Source organism: Apteryx rowi, unplaced genomic scaffold (assembly GCF_003343035.1).
Source record: "Apteryx rowi isolate R43461 unplaced genomic scaffold, aptRow1 scaffold_2, whole genome shotgun sequence".
In the NCBI taxonomy this organism is placed as follows: Eukaryota; Metazoa; Chordata; class Aves; order Apterygiformes; family Apterygidae; genus Apteryx; species Apteryx rowi.
The window spans coordinates 10,395,247-10,416,496 of record NW_020448307.1 but is presented as its reverse complement, the minus strand read 5'-3'; the positions used below and the strand labels follow the sequence as shown (position 1 = coordinate 10,416,496).

General features: G+C 40.2%; 1 protein-coding gene across 2 annotated transcripts in view; it reads right to left on the bottom strand.

Annotated features, from left to right (window-relative positions):
• Positions 1–21,250, bottom strand: part of EBF1 (early B cell factor 1) — a 263,104-nt gene that overhangs the window by 51,649 nt on the left and 190,205 nt on the right. Inside the window, exons 5-6 of one of the 2 annotated variants that reach the window (XM_026063502.1) lie at positions 19,967–20,100; positions 12,057–12,183 (exon numbers count right to left, since the gene is read on the bottom strand). In XM_026063502.1, the coding sequence (XP_025919287.1) occupies positions 12,057–12,183; positions 19,967–20,100 (261 nt within the window). The remainder of the gene's footprint in view (positions 1–12,056; positions 12,184–19,966; positions 20,101–21,250) is intronic. The other variant, XM_026063503.1, reaches the window with a different exon arrangement.

Sequence of the window (21,250 nt, the reverse complement as noted above, 5' to 3'; positions counted from 1 at the left end):
TTGAAATTTAATTCCAAACAAATATGCTTTTTACTTCCCCTCAGCTAAAGGGCGACCATAATTCACTGAAATTGTTTCTTACAAAGCAGATAATCCTGTGCACCTTAGAGTGATTTAATTAGCTTCCGTAGCTGTCTCCTGCTAAGTGTTTAAAGCATCTGCAAATCAAATCATGTTAACTCATCTGCTGCACCACTTTCTTTGTTCTATGCATAGGACCTTCCTAATAGCATTAATAGAAGCATGAGTTTCCCTGGAGAGGGGAGTAGCAAAGTGAGTTAATTACATAGTTATTGTAAAATTGTGTACGTTATTCCACAGGATACTCAGGGTAAGTACCAAGGTACTACACAGAAAATAATGACGATTTGGGGGGATCCCAAGGACCACAATTTTGTCATGTGAAAGGACAGTACAGATTCCCACTGAAGTCAGAGGAATTCTGCCCAACTTCTGCGCTCACAGACTGCAGCGCAATATCCTGGCAATTAACTATATATCAGCTACAATTTTTGTCCTCATATTTAGTGGGAATTACAAGACAGACTGTAGGAGGTACAGTAATCTTCATTCAATGTCTTATAACACTTCAGAAATTTAAACAGAAAAAAAAAATCCCAGGCATTTTATACTACAGATTGCACAGATTTCTGCTCATATCCACTTGGTCTAATTAGGCACGGCATCCTAGAGCTCTCCAAGAGCAAGTCTAGCAACTCCTTGGGAAGTGGGCATCAGTGCTCCAGTGGGGCAAATAATTCATAACAAATCTCTTCCTCTCACTAACTGTCCAAAGAGACATTACAGTTTTCTCCAATGGACTTGCGAGCTGGAGATATTTGTCAAATGGTTTTTCTGATTAATCCTAGCCTTATAGATCATTAATGAGTAGCTTGTTACAAATGTTTGGTTTAAATTCTCCAGCTATAGCCTATACTCAGAGACGGCATCACTTCACCTGCGTAAACGTCTGTGGGTTTTGAGTCATGAATATTTTCTGTTTCCTAATAACTGACGATAAATTTTACAACTTTGTTTCCAAGCAAAGACATACACAAAGTTGAATTTCCATGATATGCTCTGAGTTTTTCCTCAGAAATGGATTGTCTTAGCTAACTCGCTTGTTCAAACATTCACAGGGAGCAAACACTATGGGGAAACTGAAAGGAATTCATTGCCAAAAAACAAATGAATATTCATGGCCCTCAAAATACCCTTATTTCCCAGCTCTAATCAGCATGAACATCTGTGAAAAAAGGTCCAAAGGGGGAAATTGGAGAGGGGAGGGGGCCATTTCCATCCTTCCCTTTAGGCCCCATTTAAAGAAGGTTCATTTGTCTTTTTAACAGAATTTGAGAGAGATGCAGGGATGAGCAGCTTTGCTGGAGAAATGATGTGCAGACTGGCCTTGTCTTTGGGAAATTTGAACTAAATTCTTCATTCCAGAACAAAAGATACTTAACAAAGGTTCCCGTTTCTGTCCCTGACCTGCCATAGTCTTACGCAGCTCTGAGAGCCCCCTCTATCAATAACAGGCAGCAAGTACAGAACCTGCACCAACAACACTAGCAGGGGAAAATAGACTCTAACGTAAACAGATGAGGCATATTTTACTCTCTTCCTTCTAAACAAGTGACGTGCACACTTCAATGCAAGATATAAAGGAACAAAACGTACATCAAAATTAAAAAACGGTAGAGAAAATATTATTGTTTTTCAGTATGATGACTTTGAAGACTTATTTTTAGTAATGACAATGTAACTGCTATTTCCAGCAGCTGGTACACAACACGCTTGTGAATTTTGGAGAGAACTTCTGTTTGGAGCAGTGAAACTAGTCAGAGACCTACCTTTGGAAAAAATATTTTCCTTGCAAAAGTGATCTTTCCACAAGAATTCATGGTTACTTTTAGCAGTAAAATCTTGCTTTTCATTTTTACAAATGCAAGCTTGCTGGTAAAACTCCCTGAGCACACAGACTACATGTTTTTACTTGACCMGTTGTTGTCTTCTAATGAAAGTACTCCATAGAAAGCTCAGAGTGGGATATAGTTTGGGAGGAAAAAACAAAAAGGGGAGAATAATTGCAGAAACTACCACGACATTATCGTACTTGAGGCAATCACATTTCTATACAGCACCTAGCACATGGCCTCATTAAGGGTGCAACTCTTTTCACCTAGCTTCAGCCATACGGGCACATATTTGAGCACCTCTTTAGAGCCCACCTCCAGGCAGAGGATAGCAAGAAGAACTTCCTAATGGAGACTCATCCTATTCCGAGATAGGTGTCCGAGACCATCGGTGGGATCACTCTCCAGAGTTCACAAGAGAGGGCCCCTAGTTCACTGTATTTCTAACCATTATGCTGACAACATAAAATAATACATCATGTTCAAAAGAGAGAAATCCCCCCATGCAAGTGGCTGCAGTATTAAAAAATGATGGCAAGTTTCACAATTATTCATAGACATCGCAGGTTTTGTACWGTAATTTTCACAGATTTAAAATGGAGAGTTTTGCACTGCTTTCTGTTTTAACAAACATGTATTTTTGATAGAGGACTGTTACAACATCTTAAGTTCCATGTGCATTTTCTGTTCCATGGGGACTTAAAAAAAATAATTTTCTTAGTTGTGTGGGGTTTCTCTTTTATTTTTTTAATTAACCCCCTGTCTGCTGGGAACGGGGTTTCCTTTTGTTAACCACCAATGCTGACACCTGGTGCATATGCCAGCACAGCTCAAGTTCGCARCTCTTGATGCAAAGAGGTTAACCACAATTTATGCCAACAGGAAAAAGGTGAAAGATTACATTTGGGACGGAAGGGAGGGGAGGGAAAGTAAAGATGAATGACACGAATTGTCATTGTGCTTTTCTACATTAGTCTTTGACTGTACGGGAAGACACTGTACGATGAAAGAATAGTGGGTATGGCCATGCCAAAACCTTACTGCGAAGTGTGCTCACACCACGCTATTCCTTAGCAATATCAGTAACTGGGTCACGATAGATATTTGCCAGAAGGCCCTAGGGAAGTTTATTGAGATTATTGAAACTTTAGTGCAGATTGACTCTAACAAAATTCTACTTTCTCCAAAATATTAGTCAATCATTAGCATGAAATAAACATGCAGAAATGCCAGATGTCTCAGATCATTTAAAATACTACAGTTACAATTCTCTTCCTTTCTGAGCTGCTTGTCTTTCCCTCTGTTGGCTCTTGTGATGCCAGCAATGCGCCGTCTCTCCAGTTACTGCAACCCATGGGGACACGTCTGCGCTGCAGACTGCAGTACGTTATGCACAGAAATACTCAAACTGATTTTAAATAAACTGACAATGGACACTGCAAACTGCACCAGGAAGCAACTCTGAGGTGATTTAGGCAGGCTTGAGAAGCTGCCGGGATTGAGCCTGCCCACACTGGGACTAAACTGTTTCCAGCATCTCTACCCAGACACCTCAGCAGTCCGCATTGCTGATGCACTTGATATCTTCATAACTGAGCAGAAGAGCCTGTGTGAGTTCTTGCAAGATAGCAGGAAAGTRCAAAGAATTTCACACACCATGCAATAAATTGCTCCTGCATCCACTGAGATGAAAGGCTGCAAGTACAAGATTTTCCTTTTATCTCTATATTAACAAAAAAGCCAGAATCTGTAGACATGGGCTATATTGGGGGCACATCTACTCCACAGTCATTGCTGTCAGCGAGCTTTAACCAGGCTAGATAAGCATTACTGGCTGCGTAGCAATGCTAGTACAAAACTCAAAGCAAGCGAGGCTACCCAAGCCCTGCCTCCAGGGAAGTGCGGCTCCACGCTCCACTTCTAGTCTGAGTCAGCTGCACAGAATTAACTTATGTAACAAAATGCCCAAACAAAACGAGGCCCCACTAACAAGCACCTCAAAGGATTAAGCACAGCTTCGAGAGGCTATTTTGCAGGTAGCGCTGTGCAAGAGCGTGCCTCGGGCAGTTGCACACTAAATTCACATTCTGATTTCCTTGCCAGAGCCGGCATGCCATGTGCACGGGCACCTCTGACAATCCAGCCCACGTTCAGCGGTTTTTCAACACCACACAGTAAATCCTACACGCAGCTCCAGGCAGAAATCAGAGACTGCTGCACCCCATCAGAAGTGCAGGAAGGATGAGTTAGATAGTATCAACATAACCAAAAGACAATCAGATTGCTCAGCAAAAAGGTCTATGAAATATTTCAGTGGCAACAAGTAGCCTRGGACTCAGCTTTATGTTCTAGCAAAAATACAGTGCCTTGTCTCTCTTCCTAGGGCGCAGGATCAAAGGGCATTAAGGTAAGTCGTGGCGTTRCAGCGACTGCTGCTTTTATAAACGGCCCATTTCTGTGGCATTCGCCTAATCAGAATATCCACATATTAAGAAACTAGACAGTGAAGCCCCGTATAGAAACTGAGAAATTCCTYTAGCACAATTCAGGCTTTTTAGAAATTCATCTCAGCTCTCTGTTTTATTGGCCATTTTTTTAAAGAGGGAATAATATCTTATCAACTGACATGAGCTAAAAGGAGAATAAAAAAAGATTAACAATTTCAGTCTGGAATAAGAGAGTTTGAAGCAAGGGCATGAAAATTTAAAGGTTTTGGGGTGGGGATAAAGAAAAGAATTTACAAGGCTTATTTTTGTGAACCCAGAGGGTTAATTTATCATGGAGTAAGTCTGGAACTTGAAAAGCAAAAAACGGTTTATTGGCTTTGAAGGTCAGATAACTACGTTATATCATATTCAATAGGTTAAGGTTCCAAGGGTCTACAGGGTTGCATGACAATTGCAGRAATCCTTATAAAGTCTAGTTTATACCTTTATTGTTAATAGCTTTCTAATCCTTTACCACAAATTTATAGTTTAGAAATGGCAACACATCTTAAAGATTAAAGGTATGTGACAAACAGTTCATGTCCTTTAATAATCAAATCACATAGCTTAGATTGGGGGCTTATCAGGCTTTTTCCTACTCTATGGTTTCATAGGTAGAGAATACTTTATATCCCTATTACATGAATGATGAATGGGACCATTGGTTATGGGCTGTTATTTGCTTGGCTGTAGTCAATATGTTTTCTTTGGACAGGGACTTCAGTGATTTATTTCTCTTTTGGCCTTATCACTTATTAACTCAGGGCAGACAGAAAAAGCCAAGGTTGTGAATAAGGACTAGTGCCCATTTAGATTTCTAATATCAGAGAAATATTCTTTTTAATGATCCAGCTACCCTTTGCTGCGTAGACTCTGATTGCACTTCCCTCTAACTAGAAAATAAAGGTCATATTTCTTGGAAAGTGTATACATAAAATATGCAAAATAATATGTTTCCTTCTCAGCCAGCTTTTTTCTGATGGTTGCTGTAATTGCTTTCATTTTGCAGCTGTCCTACAGGTACACTGCACACTTTTAGTGATTGTTTTTTGCAGTGTGTTATGGTGCTGCCAGTGTTTAAGAAATACAAAAGAAATGAGGGTTCTGTGCTCCTATTAGCATACAAAAGGGATTTTCCAGTCTACCTCTGCCGCCTCCTCACRTCTGATAACACCCTCTTCCCTGCAATCAATTGTGATTCCTCCCAGCTTCCTTTCCTGAATTTCTGCAAACCAAACTGCCAACCCTTCCTAATAATATTCCTACTCTTCCCCCCTAATAACTGTCCACACTTCACTGTACTGTGCAAGTCCTAATAAACATCAAAACAACTACTTTTGTAAGAACATTCACCCCACCACCACCAAATAATAAAGACTGAAGTAATTTCATCTGAGAAATGCTCCAAAATGATTACAACAAAAATATATATTTTTSCCACTACAAATTTCCAAAGAGGCCAGGCAGGCAAGGTGTTAATATTGACTCAGCAGCATAGCTAAGTCAATGGACTGAAACTCAAAAAAGGGCCAGGTTCAAGTTTAAACTCAAACGATGATTTCCTGAGGGTAACTTCCCTTTTTAAAGGCAGATAACACCCAAGATTACACTACCGGTTTGGGTGCTTGAAGGAAGAGGTTGCACTAACCCCTCCCTCATCTTCCCATCTATAGTTTAGCTGCAGCATCCCTGAGCCGGGAGCGGTGCGGCGAGGACCAGTCATTCAGGGACTATCACCAACTCTTATGTTGGCAGCAGGCCACACGTGCAGTGTAACTCCTCCTCCTTGATTTAATTCTTCCTTACTTGATTGTGCTATAGTTAGGATTTACCACCTCCTCTGTCCTCACCAGAGTCTCTCTCTGAGACCAGGAATGGACTTTTCAGTGAGAGTGCAAAGTACAGAGTAACTGGCAGCACATGGCTCTCCTGTCCTTACTTTATGCATAACAGTACAAGGAAAAACAAGACACCAGCTCTTCTTTTAAACTTCATAAATTCCTTTGTATGGAGGGATTCTGTTCTGTTCTTTGGTAGCGCTCAGTGACTGTTTAACATCGAGACATCCGATACTTTTTTATTCTACCACTCCTATTAATATTTACTAGTGAAAGGCAGATAAAAACTGCTGTTAAAAACAAATGGCATTCATTTGCTAGCTACCAGATCTCATAGCCAGTCACTCTTCGGGGGAAGTGATGTGCTCTATATTTCATTTCAGATTAACGATCGTCATATCTTTGAGGGGGAAGAATTTTATAAACACATCAGGATAAAACCCAAGACAGTATCAAAGATGCTGGCTTTTTGATTTTATTTTTATTGTTCTGTTGATGATGGCCTTCCCTCCTCATTTATACTAATCAGTTATTTGAGTGCTCATGATTTAATAATAAACACACGTGAATGGGACACTGTAAAGATAATGAGGTTGTGTATTACTGATGTTGAGAATAACTGTCACTAGGCTTTAACATTTCTCAGGAACTAACAGCTATGCAGCTATGGCCAAGGTTAGCTRGTGTAAGGGTCAAGCTCTACCCCATAGGGATCAAGCCAAAGGCTCCAGTGGGGCTGCAGGAGCCTCTTGACAGCCAGTCTGTCTCTTATCACCATTTTTTTTTAAAGTCTACAAACTCCAGAACTCTCCGTTCTGAAAGCTGATTGCTCCATTGATTATGTATCTTTTGAACCTTGCACAGTCATCGGCGCCTTCTTGAAAGCGGAAAACTTTCCTTGCAAGGGAATCATTGAAGTTTACCAGGCTACAAACTTTAGAGATTTGAGATCATTTTCTAAGTGCTTCCAATTCTGAACATACTTGTGAAAATGACTTAAACGTGTGCTTCTAAGGCCATGCACTGAGACTTTAAATGGCGATTGGTAGTTTTTGGTCTCCTTCTCTTGGGGGTATTTGACTTGAGAAATGAAAGCAGAATGATTCTCAGAAGACGACTACCGCTGCATTTCTGTAAATTAAATCCTTTAAAGTTAAAAATCTAAAACTGAAGGTTTTCCCCATCAGTTTTATCAAGGCTTTTGAAAATTTTACTCAACTCATCTGTGATCTGCAAGGCTCTTCCTGTTTATACAGATTCAGATGATCTCAGAAGTAAGTAAAGGGTGAAAAGAGGATGGAGCAGAGATCTTTCACACAAGGGTATTTCTTTAGGCTATCTATTGGAGTGAAAAGTTCTCTTAAAAGCCTTATGACATTCCAAAGAAATAGAGAGTTTCCCAGAAATTCCGTGAATACCCTGACCTTCATAATGTTCACATTTGTACATCACTTCACACACAATGGTCCTAAAGCATAACACAAACACTGGTCAGTCTTCACAGTGCTCCACTTTGACCTACTCTTCCTTCCAGAGTCATACCACATCCCATAGCTTGTAGCAAACTCCATATGAACTGTGGGAGAACTTCTGTGTTTCTCGGTACACTGTCAGCATACAAATGATTTAGCCTTCAGTCTCCCTGCAAGACTAACGCAAATGCTCCTTAAATTCCAAACAAAATCCAACCACAGAACCAAATTTCAGCAAAAGGAACAGTATTAGGAATAGAATCCTGCCAAGAAGCTGAATTAACTCCACGAGGTAGACATAACCTTAGTGACAAAACTACGAACTTCTGGCCCCTGTGTAGTCCTTTGCTCTAGTTTGGGAACAAAAGTTGCAAAATCTTAGAGTGAGCAGGTGGTAGAAAACAAAGCCTAATGCATTTTTATGGACCTTCCATATGCCCTTTGCAACATATGATGAGATAAGTTCTCCTTTCACTTACACTCACGCAGTCCCACTCAAATCTCTGTTTAAAAATCTCGCGGATTTGTACCATCATTCACAGCAAAATCCTGTGAAAATCATGCCGCCTTGTGACATACCCATTTTTGTATTAAAAAAAAAAGAAAAGAAAAAAGAAAAAAAGATCTCAAAGGCCTGTCTGGATATCACAAATTTGTACCAATTCTCATCACGTATTTAACTCAGCCAATATATATCCTGAGTCACCTTGGCAAATTACCTAGGGATCTCTATCCTTAATGGCTTCTTCCTTTATCTCAGTTTCTCCACTTGTAAAATAAGGGTAGAGATACATACCTGACTCATAAGTTGTGACATGAAGCTTAATTGATTGAATACGGTTCAATACCTGAAGGGATTTACAGATGAAGGGCGCCACAGAAACACCGTGACTTTTAACTGGTTTGGATATTTTATGAACTTTTAGCATTATTCCAAAATGAACATACATATAAGATGTGTTCAGACYTCTGTATTTCTAACTATGTTTTCTTAGGAATGGCAAAGCTCAAAATCTAAGAAATAATTGCTGTATAAGTGCATGTAAATGGCTTGCTTGCAGATGGAAAATAAAAAAAACTATGCTTTCTTGTAAGCACAGGGTTGACACTGGTTTATTTCTTTCAAAAATACTTACAAAAGCCAGGATTTCTCTGTATATATGYGACCTTGATTCCTAGATGGCACATGGACGACTTAGAGATCATGTTACTACATTATTTGCAGTTAAAGGGGAAAAAAAGGCTAAAATTAATGGGTCACTGGGTATTTTCTTCTGAGAACTTAAGTACTTAACAGTAAGAAAAAAACAGTTTACAGCCAGGTGGCTTGAGGGGATATTTTGTTGAACACTGATTAAAAATAATTTCTCCTAAATGAGACCTGACCACAAAATGGGACCATTAACGAGCAGGGACATTCTCACCAGAAAGGAAACTATGCTTGATCGACTCCCGTACCGCCCACAAACCCCAGGTCCTTTTCTTTCTTTCTCACTCTCTCTCTCTCTCTTTTTTTCTCCCCCTCCCCTTTTTCTCCTCTCCCCTTTTCTTGTTCTTAATAGCAGGGTAAATAAGCAGCAAGTGATGCTGAAATGTTTTCGGCCAAAAACAGAGGCCAAACTCCTCTGAGAAAACATTTGGCCTCTGTGGTTTTGTAATATGTTCCAGAACACTGAGTTCACTGAAGAACATTGTGAAAAACTCCCATCGCCTGGAATGATGCTGGGGAATGTTACTGTATCCGAACTTCCAATTGGTCCATTTCCTGCAGGCCTTGTTAAAAAAAAGAAAAAAAATAGYGCTATGTGGGAGTTAAAACAAGTTCTCATGGGAAAAATGAATGACAAGAAATTCTAGCTTTAAAAGAAACAGCTAATCTGCTAGTTTGATTGTTCTTCAAAACTTACAATGAACCAATAATCCTAATTAAAAACACTTGGCCTAGTTCGCTAAAGCATCATAGCTTTTTCTATGCTTCGTTTGTACACACCATAGACTATTAGTTTTTTTCTAGTGCTCACTAACAAAGTGCTGACTTTGTTGGGATGGCTGAGCTAATTTCGTGAACTCAGTGTGAAACCTTAGCTAAACAAAATTGTGGTAATTTTCCTTAATTTGTAAAAGTGATTGGAGTGCAAACAAAATTTTCCTCTTGGGTCAATCCTATAATTTTCAATTAACTAAAACTAATCGGCAGGCGTGTACTGAACCTGCATTTTGTTTAAAGGGCTGCAAGGCACTTCTGAAGGTAAGAATGCATTAATTGTTTTTATTTTAGTTTTATTTAGTCCTTTTAGAAAGGCACATTCCAGTTCAGGTTGCGTGTAAAAGAACTGAAAAATGCAAATTGTGTGAAGTACAATTTCAGTCACAATAGAATTTATATATCTACCATAACTTCATAAAAGCTGCATAAGTAACAGAATTGCCCATGGATTGGATCACCTTTGATTTTATCATTGTTGTTTAGGATTTCATAACTTTCATTTACTGAATGAAAAATAACGCGTTTTAAACACTAACCTGAAAATGCATATAGGAAAACTCTCCCTACTGGGACTACTAAGCTCCACATCAGTCAACCATCTGCTTTTGGGCAGACAGGCTAAACTGCTGCCCTCCTTTTTCCGGGAAAAACTAATTAGTGATAGTCTGAAAAGACAACTAAAATGGGCCCAAGCCATTTTTTACCTTTAAATTGCATAAAGAAGTCTGTAAAAATTTCCTTGCCCGGGGGGGTTTGGGGGGGTCTCCCTTTCTTTTTCTTTTGCACACATACTTGACGTTCACCCAGCCCAAGAAGCAGCACCCCAGTGGCTTGACAACTACCAGGACAACAAAACTTATTGTGAGCAAGACATTTGGAGGGGAATTTTGGACTGATTCGCAGTCAAACTGTCCAGAACTCTGGCTGACACTTTCATGTGGCATAAACTGGCAATTTGCACCAGCTGGCAATTCGACCCTTTGCTTTTGCTTTTTCTTTTGTTCAAATGCATTCAAACCCTCATTAACATTTTTGATATGGTGTGTTATTATCCAATATATGAATTTCCCACCCATTGTCGAGATCATAATGCTCACAATAAACACACGCAGGCTCACCAAAGGCCTGCTGCTCAGCCAGCAAGGCGACACATGAACACTTTCAGACCTAGTTTAAAGAAACCCAGCGCATAATCCCAACTGGGGGGAGAGCRTATTTGGAAAATGACAACGAAGCTTTATAAGGCACCTTTGTTCACATGAAATCAGGAAATCGCATGAGGAGGATGCGAGGAAGTCTGCGCAGCTGGAACACAGAACTCCATTCTCCGCCTCGAGCCCGCGTGTGTACGTTCACAGCGGGAGCAATATATGTGCCCAGTGTAATCCAGAGTGCCCCATAACCACAGATTTTTATGATACATCTTATTCTTAACGTTTTGGGAGAAATCAAGAATGGGTAAAGAAATTGCACTGGGTGGTGATGAACCGCCATTCAGGTACCCAGTTACAGGAGTAGTACTGTCCATGTTATATGTTTAACTAAAAGCATGTAAGAATAAGCATGTCATAAGCCAGACTAAGCCATTAATTTTTGTAGCATGCACAGCTTCTGCGGAATAAATGACATACATTCTTTTAAAAAAGTTAGGCTGCTACTTGATTTATTTCCAGTGCAGTCCTTATCACTACAGAGAGTGGTTTAACATTGACAGCACCTGCAATCTCCTAGCAGATATTTTTGTTGTTGTTCATAATTTTTCAGGCCAGATCAGTCTACGCAGCAGTTTGCATGGGATGCCACCCCAAAACACACTGCGACTCACTATGGTGGCAACATCAACTGCGGTGAAAGCTACCTGGCCTCCTCGGGGYGCGGGGACAAGGGTGCAATGGCGAGATGGGCAGGCAGACGGGCCGCGGCCTTGAACACTTGCTGGACCAAGTTACTATTACAACATGAGATAGAGATATTCAGCAAGAGGCTCCCTGGAAAGCAGATGCTCCACTGCATTGGTGTGTCTGGCTCTTGCTGCTTGCCCTCTCCATCTGGTGGTTTTGGGGCTGGAGCATCTGTTTCTCTCCTTCCTCTATCTCCCCCTTCAGGGAGAGGGGGTGCAAATGTGAAGAGACATCCCATTGCAAGGACAAACAAAAAACACACATCGGTATATTTTCARATTCATCTCTATGGTCACTCATTGCTGGAATCCAGACTTAAATGGGTATCTTCAGTGAAGCGCTCAGCCAAAATAATAAAATACAGTACAGCTTTTAATGACGAAAGCAGAAGCACCGKCAAGTGTGATATATTGCTTGCCCTATTTCTCTCTGTTATATCTAACACTCGAGCAGCCTTACCTGTGTAAATGAATCTTCCAGGCGTTCCCTTGCAGAACTGCTTAGACTTGTAGGACAATGTGACTTCTACAACCCCCGGGATGTGTCGGGGAGGCGTCTGCACTCGGATGGCATGAGGAGTAATCAGCTAGAGGAAAACATTGGGAAAGGAAAAGAAAAGAAAAAAAAAAAAAGCACTGTTAGATGCTGAATACTTCTTTAATAACACTTTCCTCTCAGATCACAGTAAACAAGCTTTGAAACATGTAATTAACCTGTCAATGTTTGAATACAATCTTGATATAACCCACACAAAAGCCAGTGACTACAATATTTACAAGCATTCTCCTGCTCAGCTGTAACAACATTATTTCTGTTTTCATACATGGCAGGCACTTGCGTCCCAGTACAGGCATTAGCACCAGTTTAATGCAATAACTTCCGCTTACACCAGCACGATGCCTATGTTCTTTCAGGTGAGCATCAGGGTCGCGACTACAAATTTGTGTCCAACAAATCTGATTGATAAATGACACGTGGTTACATGTTTGAACATGGCACCGGAACTGAGATTCACCGCAGAACGCAAGCCAGGGCAAGCTTTTAAATGCACTGGTCCCCARCTCATCCTCACTGACATCTGCACACTGCAAAAGCACCATGTGCTGTTGTTTAATTAGAGATCCTTTGCTATTCATTATGTAAAGGCGTAACTGACTACTGCAGAAATGCAAAGTTTGACTTTTTAAGGATGCTATATATTTCCTTGCAATGGTCAGAGCACTCAAGAGATGTATCCAGTATAACCATTTACCTGTCGATTCCAGTCTGCCTCCACTGCAACGGCTGACACACATCTGGGGTGACTGTACAGCTAATAACTCCTGCACATGCGGATTTACTCAGGTAAGAAGGAGACAAACTTAACTTTCTTCCTAATGGGGCTGTCTTACCACAAAAAGATGGAATCATTGCTGCCATTTCCAGGTTCTAGACCATTTCTGCTCTGTTAAGATTCTGGATTGGACTTGAAATGTAGTCCTTGAAATTAATATCAGAGTCTTTCAGGAGTTTCACTAACTTATGGCAGCTTAACTCAAATCTCTGCTGTGCTCACAAGCTACAGGATTGCCCTCCCCATCACTGAAATGGCCTCTCCTCACCCATTACGTCCTTTCAGAGAAGGACAGTAGGAAGAGGTACGTAGAGAAGGTGACATGATTGTGCTCAGCAACCAAGACACAGCTCTGGCACACGGAGAATCCTTCTCTCATTGACTGGCACATTACTAGTCCCACCCACGTCCAGAGAGGCAAATGGGACCAAGGTCACAACCAGCCTTGACAGTGAGCAAAGCCATGGGCACCCTCAGCAGATGGTCGAGTGCTCCATGCTGTTGATTGACTTGTGTCCGCATCAAAAATCCAAAGGCAATACATTTCCGTAGAAAATATCATTATTTGATTTTTTAAAGCCAAAAAGCTGATTGTATTTTTATTTTTAATAAGAATCAAAAATTTCAAAATCATATTAAAGACCTACAAAAAAATCTGTCTTTTAACCATTTTTTTGTTCAGGGCACAGGACTATTGCTCCTAACTCATACTGTAAACTGCCATGAAAGCTAAAATTCCCCAATAAGTAGCCTGTAAAAAAGCAAAGGAGTGAAATGTCTGTCTGAGAGCCATCTGTGTTACTGTGGGAAATGGCATACACAGTAGGAAGTTCCCCATATTTAAAATAATAAAAAAATACTAAATCAAGTTGAAGAGTAAAAGCAAAACTGCTAGCACCAAGTACTTTTTTTTTTTTTTAATGATTCACTATATAAGCTGTATTAAAAAAACCCACACTTCCACTTAAATTGAGTTGTCTYAAAGTTGGGCTGATAAAAGTCTTAAAGTCTAGGCCAAACCTCTATATGCCCTCAATAGTCAGTGAAGGCAGAAAGCACTATCAAATAGCAATTTATTCCCCATGCTTTAGACATCTCTAATTTGGAATGAGCTGCCCTCTGGAAGCATCTACCTTTCTCCAATGAACCGAGATGACAAGTTTAGACTAGGCACTTAACCATAGACATCTGAAGATAGCTGAGATAAATTCCACCCTCAAGTGGTTCTGGTTAACTGGGTGAACTGGCAAAATGAGAAAAGTTTCATGACATTTTGGGGGGAGAAATATTTATAAAAACAGCCAAAGATTTTAATAGCAAAGGTTAACATCCTAGTCTTACTACATCAGCATATGCCTTGCACCCCTTACCCCCATTCCGGCATGAGCTGTAGAGGCAGCTTCTGGTTGTATCTTTGAATTTCCCAGCATTTACTGGTCTGTCACCACTTTAACGTTCTTTAAACATAATTTGTGGCATTTTCCAATACTCATCTTCCCTGGTTCCCAAGAAATGTCTGACCTATTTATGGTCCATTGTTACAGAGAGCTGGAGAGAGTTAAGCAAGTTTCCTGGTTTGTTCTCCACAAACAGTTTGGTTTTCCTTTGTGCTCTGAAGTAAATAAGTTTAACTGTGTTTAAAACCACAAATATACAATACTGTCGCCCACACATTCCCAAAGGGTGAACATTATGTCTGAAATCCTATGGTTTAGGATGCTCAGGATATATTTTACTCCTCTCTTCTCTAGAACTGAAGCTTAGAAGATATATCAGGAGAATACATGTGCCCTTTCTTTTAGATTTTTCTCCTTATCATCTTATCATCTGCTACTGACCACTGTCAGAGATACTGAGCTAGAAGGATCTTTGTTCTGGGTCAGTACAATCAGTCTCAGGTTCTCACGCACACAGAAAGGAATCGGCTAACTCTGTTACATACCAGCGTTCCTCTCTATCGTCGTCATCTCAAGAAATTGGCTTTAAGGGAGAAACATTTTCATTGCACTTATAAATATGCTCTCTGAACCCTGCCTCTGGTCTCGAACTCTGATTCCACCCACCAGCATTGCCAGCATCTGGGTTATATGCTGGGACAAGTTCTCCCTGAGTTGCTCTGGCTCTCTTCCATAATGGGAGTGATCCAGTGGGTACTGCTGGGTTTGCATACACCAGGCCCACCCGAGACAAGAGCAGATCTACTGCTGGCTTCAACGACTCCAGGATTTTGGGATTCTTTCCTAACTACACTATTGACCTGCGTCCTGACCTTGGGAACCCACTCCACCGCTTCCTAGTGTGCTTTCTCCTCCCACCTTTGCACTGCCTGTACCATCTTCAAAGCAGAGTCTGTCAGATGCATGTACAGCACCTGGAATAGGTAAGCTATTAGCACCAAGGGATATTAAGAATAAAGAGAGTACTTCTGGAACCTCCTGAATCCCAAATTGTTGGAGGCTGGCAGAGTGTTCTGGGGAAGTATCACTACACAATTTCCCTGTTGTTTTTACAGGCATCAGCCATTGCCCACTGCCAAATGCAAGACACTGAGCTTTGTGAACCTACGTGTCTGACCCAGCATGGCCATTCCTATGCTCTGACCTCAGGTGGAAACTCTTGGACCATTAATGGACATCATAATAACTGTAGCAAATGACATGCCAAGAAATAAGAATTTGTAAATATGAGTTACCTACATTTCTGAACATTTTTTTTTAAACATAAATCTTGAGCAAGGCATTAACCTGTGATTTGGAGATGAAACCACAAGCCAAAATCCCAGATACAGCTTCCTCTTCCACTCCAGTATTTGGCAAATTGAGCTCTGGAGCCGGACATAAAGCTAGCAACTGGGCCCTTTCTTCCAAGGGATTTTCAAGTAAGTTAGTCTGATATTTGGCAACTGTACTGGTTGTTTTATATGTCAGTTGAGACGTACAGTGGATTAGACTAAACCCTGAGTTATGGAGGTCTTCAGAATGGAGGAAGGAGCGTGTCCTTCAAAATACAAAACACATTTGGTTTGAGTGTGTACAACAAGCCTCTTTCTGTGGTTTGCTAATATATTCTAGACATTCTTGTGTGATACAGCATCATTTCACACTCTGAAGAGTGCCAGGTTACTTTCTTTTTTTAAAAAGTGACATTTTATAAGGAGATGTCATTAATCTGAGTCACTAGTTTATTTTTGCATGCTTGAGCTCTGGTTTGTGGTTAGGGAAATGGTGACAATCAGTCATAAATTTAACTTGGACTCTTTGCGAAGAGGACCATTAGAACAGGAATGAAGAAAAAAACCCACCAGCTTGCCCCTACTGAAGCTAATGAACCGCTTTCAGTGGGAACAGGACCTTTAAGGTATCTATATTTTCAAAAGTGACTAGTAACTTTGCGTGCCTCAGTTCTGGGCATCCAGATGCAGACTAATAAGCTTTGGTTTTCAGAAAGAGGGTGCCTACTCATTTTTAAAAAAATATGAGTCAGGCCTCCAAAATAAGCACTCAGAAACAGAGACTTCCAAAATCAATAATAAACATAAAAAGCAAAACAAAAAACTGTCACAGAATTTGATTCAGCAGCAAAAAAAAACCCAAAAAACAAAAAAACAGTCTCTGTTTTTGTGCTGTACAAAGGTAGAAGAACTGATGTTTCAGTGCTTCATCTTTTCTTAATATAAAAGAAGAAGAAGTGGTTTCCAGCTGACTCTGTGCAGCTGGAGGAATGTTCTTGGCAGCAAAATGTTTGAAGAAATAGTTCATTTTAAGCAAATATTGTGGAATATTTATAAGAAACCAATTCTGTCTTCACAGTCATGTGTGTTTGCCCTGAAACTTGACTCTAGGAGTTACAGCCCCCCAAWAAGAGAGAGAAACAACTGTGGATTTTATCAGCAGCACAGATTTGGAATATTTGCAGCAAGGCGCAGACCCAGAACGTTGCTTAAGTAACTGCAAGCAACAAATCAGCCTGTTTCTAGACTGGACAAACAGAAAGGCAGAGCCTGTCTGGCAAACAGACCATTTGCTGGGAGTTGTTTGTCCAGATTCAACATGTGCACACGATCCACCAATATTGTTTGTTTGTCAGCTGCGAAAGTCCCTTGAAAAAAAGGTATTAGACGGCCCGTTTTGCTGTACTCTAAAAATATCAAGGCCTTCATTTTTATAAAGTAATATGGGAGCTAAGGATTAATTGAACTCACTGGCTTAAGGTATCTGCATTTCTGCACAAAATTAATGTGACAAATTAAGTTTTTATTTAGTTCTCCCTGGCTGAGAAAGGTTGTAATTATGTTAGAGTGTTTACTGCTAAAATATATGTTTAAATAATAAATATGTGTTTCAGAAACCATTTTAAACCTCCTTTTTTAACACAGTCAACTCCATTTCAAGCATATAAATATTTCAATTACAAAACTTGAATACACGCAAAATAAATTAAAAATATATTATTTACATTTCAAATTATTTATAACATATGCAGCTTGACAGCAACAAATTCACTCTTAAAATGAACAATATTTTTTTGGCTGTTAACTTTGCTTCTGAAATGTGGTAGKTTTTATATTTTAAATATCCATGTGTCACAGGTACTCACATAGATTTTGCTATAATAAATTCTGAGCAAGATAGAACCKCTATGATAATTATTTTCACAGCACCTTTCTAAAGATGGCTAATCGTATTACAATGTTAGAGAAAGAAAACTGAACTTTAAACAGAGATTGTGTGATTTGCGCAAGGTCCCATGCAAAATGATGCTAATTTAAATATTAGACTTCATCCCCAGAACCACCTGCAATTACAATTTAAAATGAAGCAAAAAAAAAAAAAAAGTGAAAATATTTTGCAAGATTCGTTCTTTTTCTTTAGTTTCCACCTGCCTCGCTTTGTTTGGGGTTTCCTGAAATTCAGTTAAAATTATGTTTTGTTTGGATCCATGAAACAACAGGATGAAATTGAAAATTCTGCTTGTGTTCAACCACAGAATAACCTGGCCAGGCTTGTTCAAAATTGGGCCTGACTGGCAACACTGGATGAACCTGCTCCAGGTTTGAAATTGTACTGAATTTCAGAAGATCGACAGTTCAATTCTACACTCTATTAAAGTAAAACAAAAAATATTCTTCCTGGGTACTGAAAATGTGCTAGGCATTTTTAGAAATAAGAAGGCAAACGGAAGAACTTATCTTGTATTTCATATGTGGCTAGTATGTGTAATTTGAATTATTTATAGATCACTGTTATTTAGAGATCACTCAGACAGCTCATGCATTTCTACGCTTGTTTATCATGTTTGCCTGCTTCTTTTAGAAATTGCTTCTTTTCTCCTATATGATTTTCTATTGCTCTCAAAGGTTATGAAACCAAGAAGCAATTCTATAGGGGAGAGAGAGTGAAATAGTTTTCACTCCAAGCCTTCTTGCAGCCCATTGTAACATTTTTAACAAACTCACTGGGTTCTGACACCCCCCCCCAACGTTTAATTTTATGACAAGGCCTTGCAACCAACAACAGCAATGTTTTGACCAGCACTTGCTCTTCCGAGTTTAGAAATCGCCAATTAATGGCTTCCACTGAAAAACAGAACGAAGATTTCTAATGAAGGAGCCAATTCTGCAGTACCCAACCAGCGTACTTCCCCCCGGCCTCCTCACCTTTCCCTGTGAAACGGCTGCAACCGTAATGGCTTCAATCCTAGCACGCAAAACGCTTATGCTGGACCCAGGGGGCACTTTCATGATCACATAAGGGCTTCAGAATAGGGCTCATTTATTATATCTCCTTTTCCGGAATGCCCTTTCATCCACACTTGTCCTCAAGTGGAAGGATGAGAGAGCGCCGGAGAACAGCGAAGCCCATAAAGGACATTAGCAGATACTCTTCATTTGGAAAAACTGCTGCCATGTGTGTGACAGATTCGGTCGGGGAAGGCGCTGGGTCCGAATTAAGCTATCATATTGATTTAATATTTATCGGATATAAGGCAGAGGATCAGAACAAAAGGAGGGAAAACAAAACCCTCCTTCAAGCTTTTTCATTTTGAAACCTGGCTCGATGGCGGAATCACAAAACGTAACCGCACTCAAACGCGAGGAACCGTAATCACCAGGCTCTAGTCTAAACGCCGCAGGGTGAGGACTGCAGAGCTAGTTCGGACGGGCTGGTGTCTCTCAGCACGCTTGCTTCGGCACTAAACTCATGAAAATATCAATTTCTTATAGAACTTCCAATAGTCTTTTGAAAAGCCGTAAATGCAATAGTTAAACCCTTCCTGCGAGCTGCCTTCCAGTGCCAGGGAAGCCCGTGAGAATTCTGCCCTAATTTCGACGGCCCCGTGCGCTGAAAGCGGCCGCTCTGTTGCTGCCGCTCAGGATTTAACGTTCCGCAGGCTTTGGGGAAATAAAAGGCTCCAAGCTCAATAATGTGCCAGGAGACGAGAGGATTTAGGAAGCTGAGAGGAATAGCAAAAGCAAAAAATGGATGAAAAACGACAACAAAAAAGGGTTCCTGGGGAACTATAGAGGCCCCCACTGGAAATAAGTCTGTATTTTCCTCCGTGGATACAACACTGTATATTCAGCTACCATTAAGCAGATAGTACTTACACCAAGTACCTCCACTTTAAGGACCTGTGATTCAGAGGCACTGAATTTCTGCAGTTCTCACCTCATTTAGCTGCAGCTACAAGTAGCCAGTCTCTCTGGAAAGCAGCATCACCTAAACGCTCGCTTCCTGTGGGCCCGTAGCCACTGTAGTGTTAAACGCAGAATTATTCACAGAGGCATTTATCTGTTCCTTTCCTTGGAATAAAAGGCAGTGAGCTAAATTCTGGGCCAGTGAAAGGAAATGCAAACCCTCTGGCTATAGTGAATTTCTGCCACAGGTAAATTTGACTAATTATTTTCATAAAACTGAACGAGGACCGGATTCACATCTAAACATTTGTTGTTGATTTAGCACGTGGCATAGAAAAAGGACAGGCTAGCTATAAGCTAGACAAAGCTATTAGACATTACCGTTCAGACAACACCTACCTCACTCCAAACCAGCATGGTGCCGAATATGACCTGTAACCCATCAAAGAAATTGTCTCCTATGATGATGACAGTGGCACCTCCTGTAGTCCATCCTTCACTTGGACTGATGGCTTTGATACATGGTGTAGCTGCTTTTCAACACACATGAAAAAGAGAAGTATTCTGCTGTTAGAACCAGATTTTAATGATTGAAGACTTGAGAAAAATAAAATAAAAGGTGCTTTCATTTTCCCCCCCCCTTACTAACACAAAGATTTCAGCAACCTCATTCTTTCTAGTATATGTGCATGACCTCAGACTAAATCTTTGGAAGTATATTTTCTCAATTAATTTCTGTTTCTTTTTGTTAGCTGTATTTAAAAAGATTAACATTTGAAGCCTATATTAACAAAAAAATCACAGCATGGTGGGCAGAGACCAATTGGAAAACAGAACAAATTCCTATCTTTTTTCTATATGAAATGCTGAATACTTGAGTTAATAAAATAACCTCCAGTGAGCTTGCTTTATTATCCATCATAACCTAAATTAACTAAGGGAACTCCCATAAATACTATGGAAAACATTAGCTAAATAAAAAAAAAGGGCGTAACCCTCAGCATTTCTTTAAGTCCCGTACAATCAGATCCAGGTGGTTCCAGTGTTAAACCACCCTGCCCTGCTTAATGTTTTAGCAACTTTAAAAAAAAAGAGACAGATAGACACAAAGGAAAAAGAATGAGGAAGAAAGGAAGAAAGGAAGAAAGGAAGAAAGGAAGAAAGGAAGAAAGGAAGAAAGGAAGAAAGGAAGAAAGGAAGAAAGGAAGAAAGGAAGANGAAGAAAGGAAGAAAGGAAGAAAGGAAGAAAGGAAGAAAGGAAGAAAGGAAGAAAGGAAGAAAGGAAGAAAGGAAGAAAGGAAGAAAGGAAGAAAAATAAAACCTTGCAGTGAAGTCAAAAGGTTTAAGGCATCACAGTTACGTTACAGCTACTAGACAATTAAGAAACGCATGCAATGCATCTTGCCATAACTCGCCCTAGCCACTTTCTTGGTATCACATGCCTCCTGAGAGGATCTCGAAAACTCAAGCAGTGTCCGAAGTACTAAGCTCAACTCTTGGTGCTGTAACATCTTCTGTTTTAAGCCTGTCCAAGCAGAAGCAAGCTCAACTTTATACACCAGTGGGGCAGGGCAATATAAACATCCACAGACTGATTGCCCTCCTCCGCAATACTAAAGTACATCTGAATTTAACCGTGCTGAACCCAGCGGAATAACACCCCTGTAAAAATAACCCAACAGA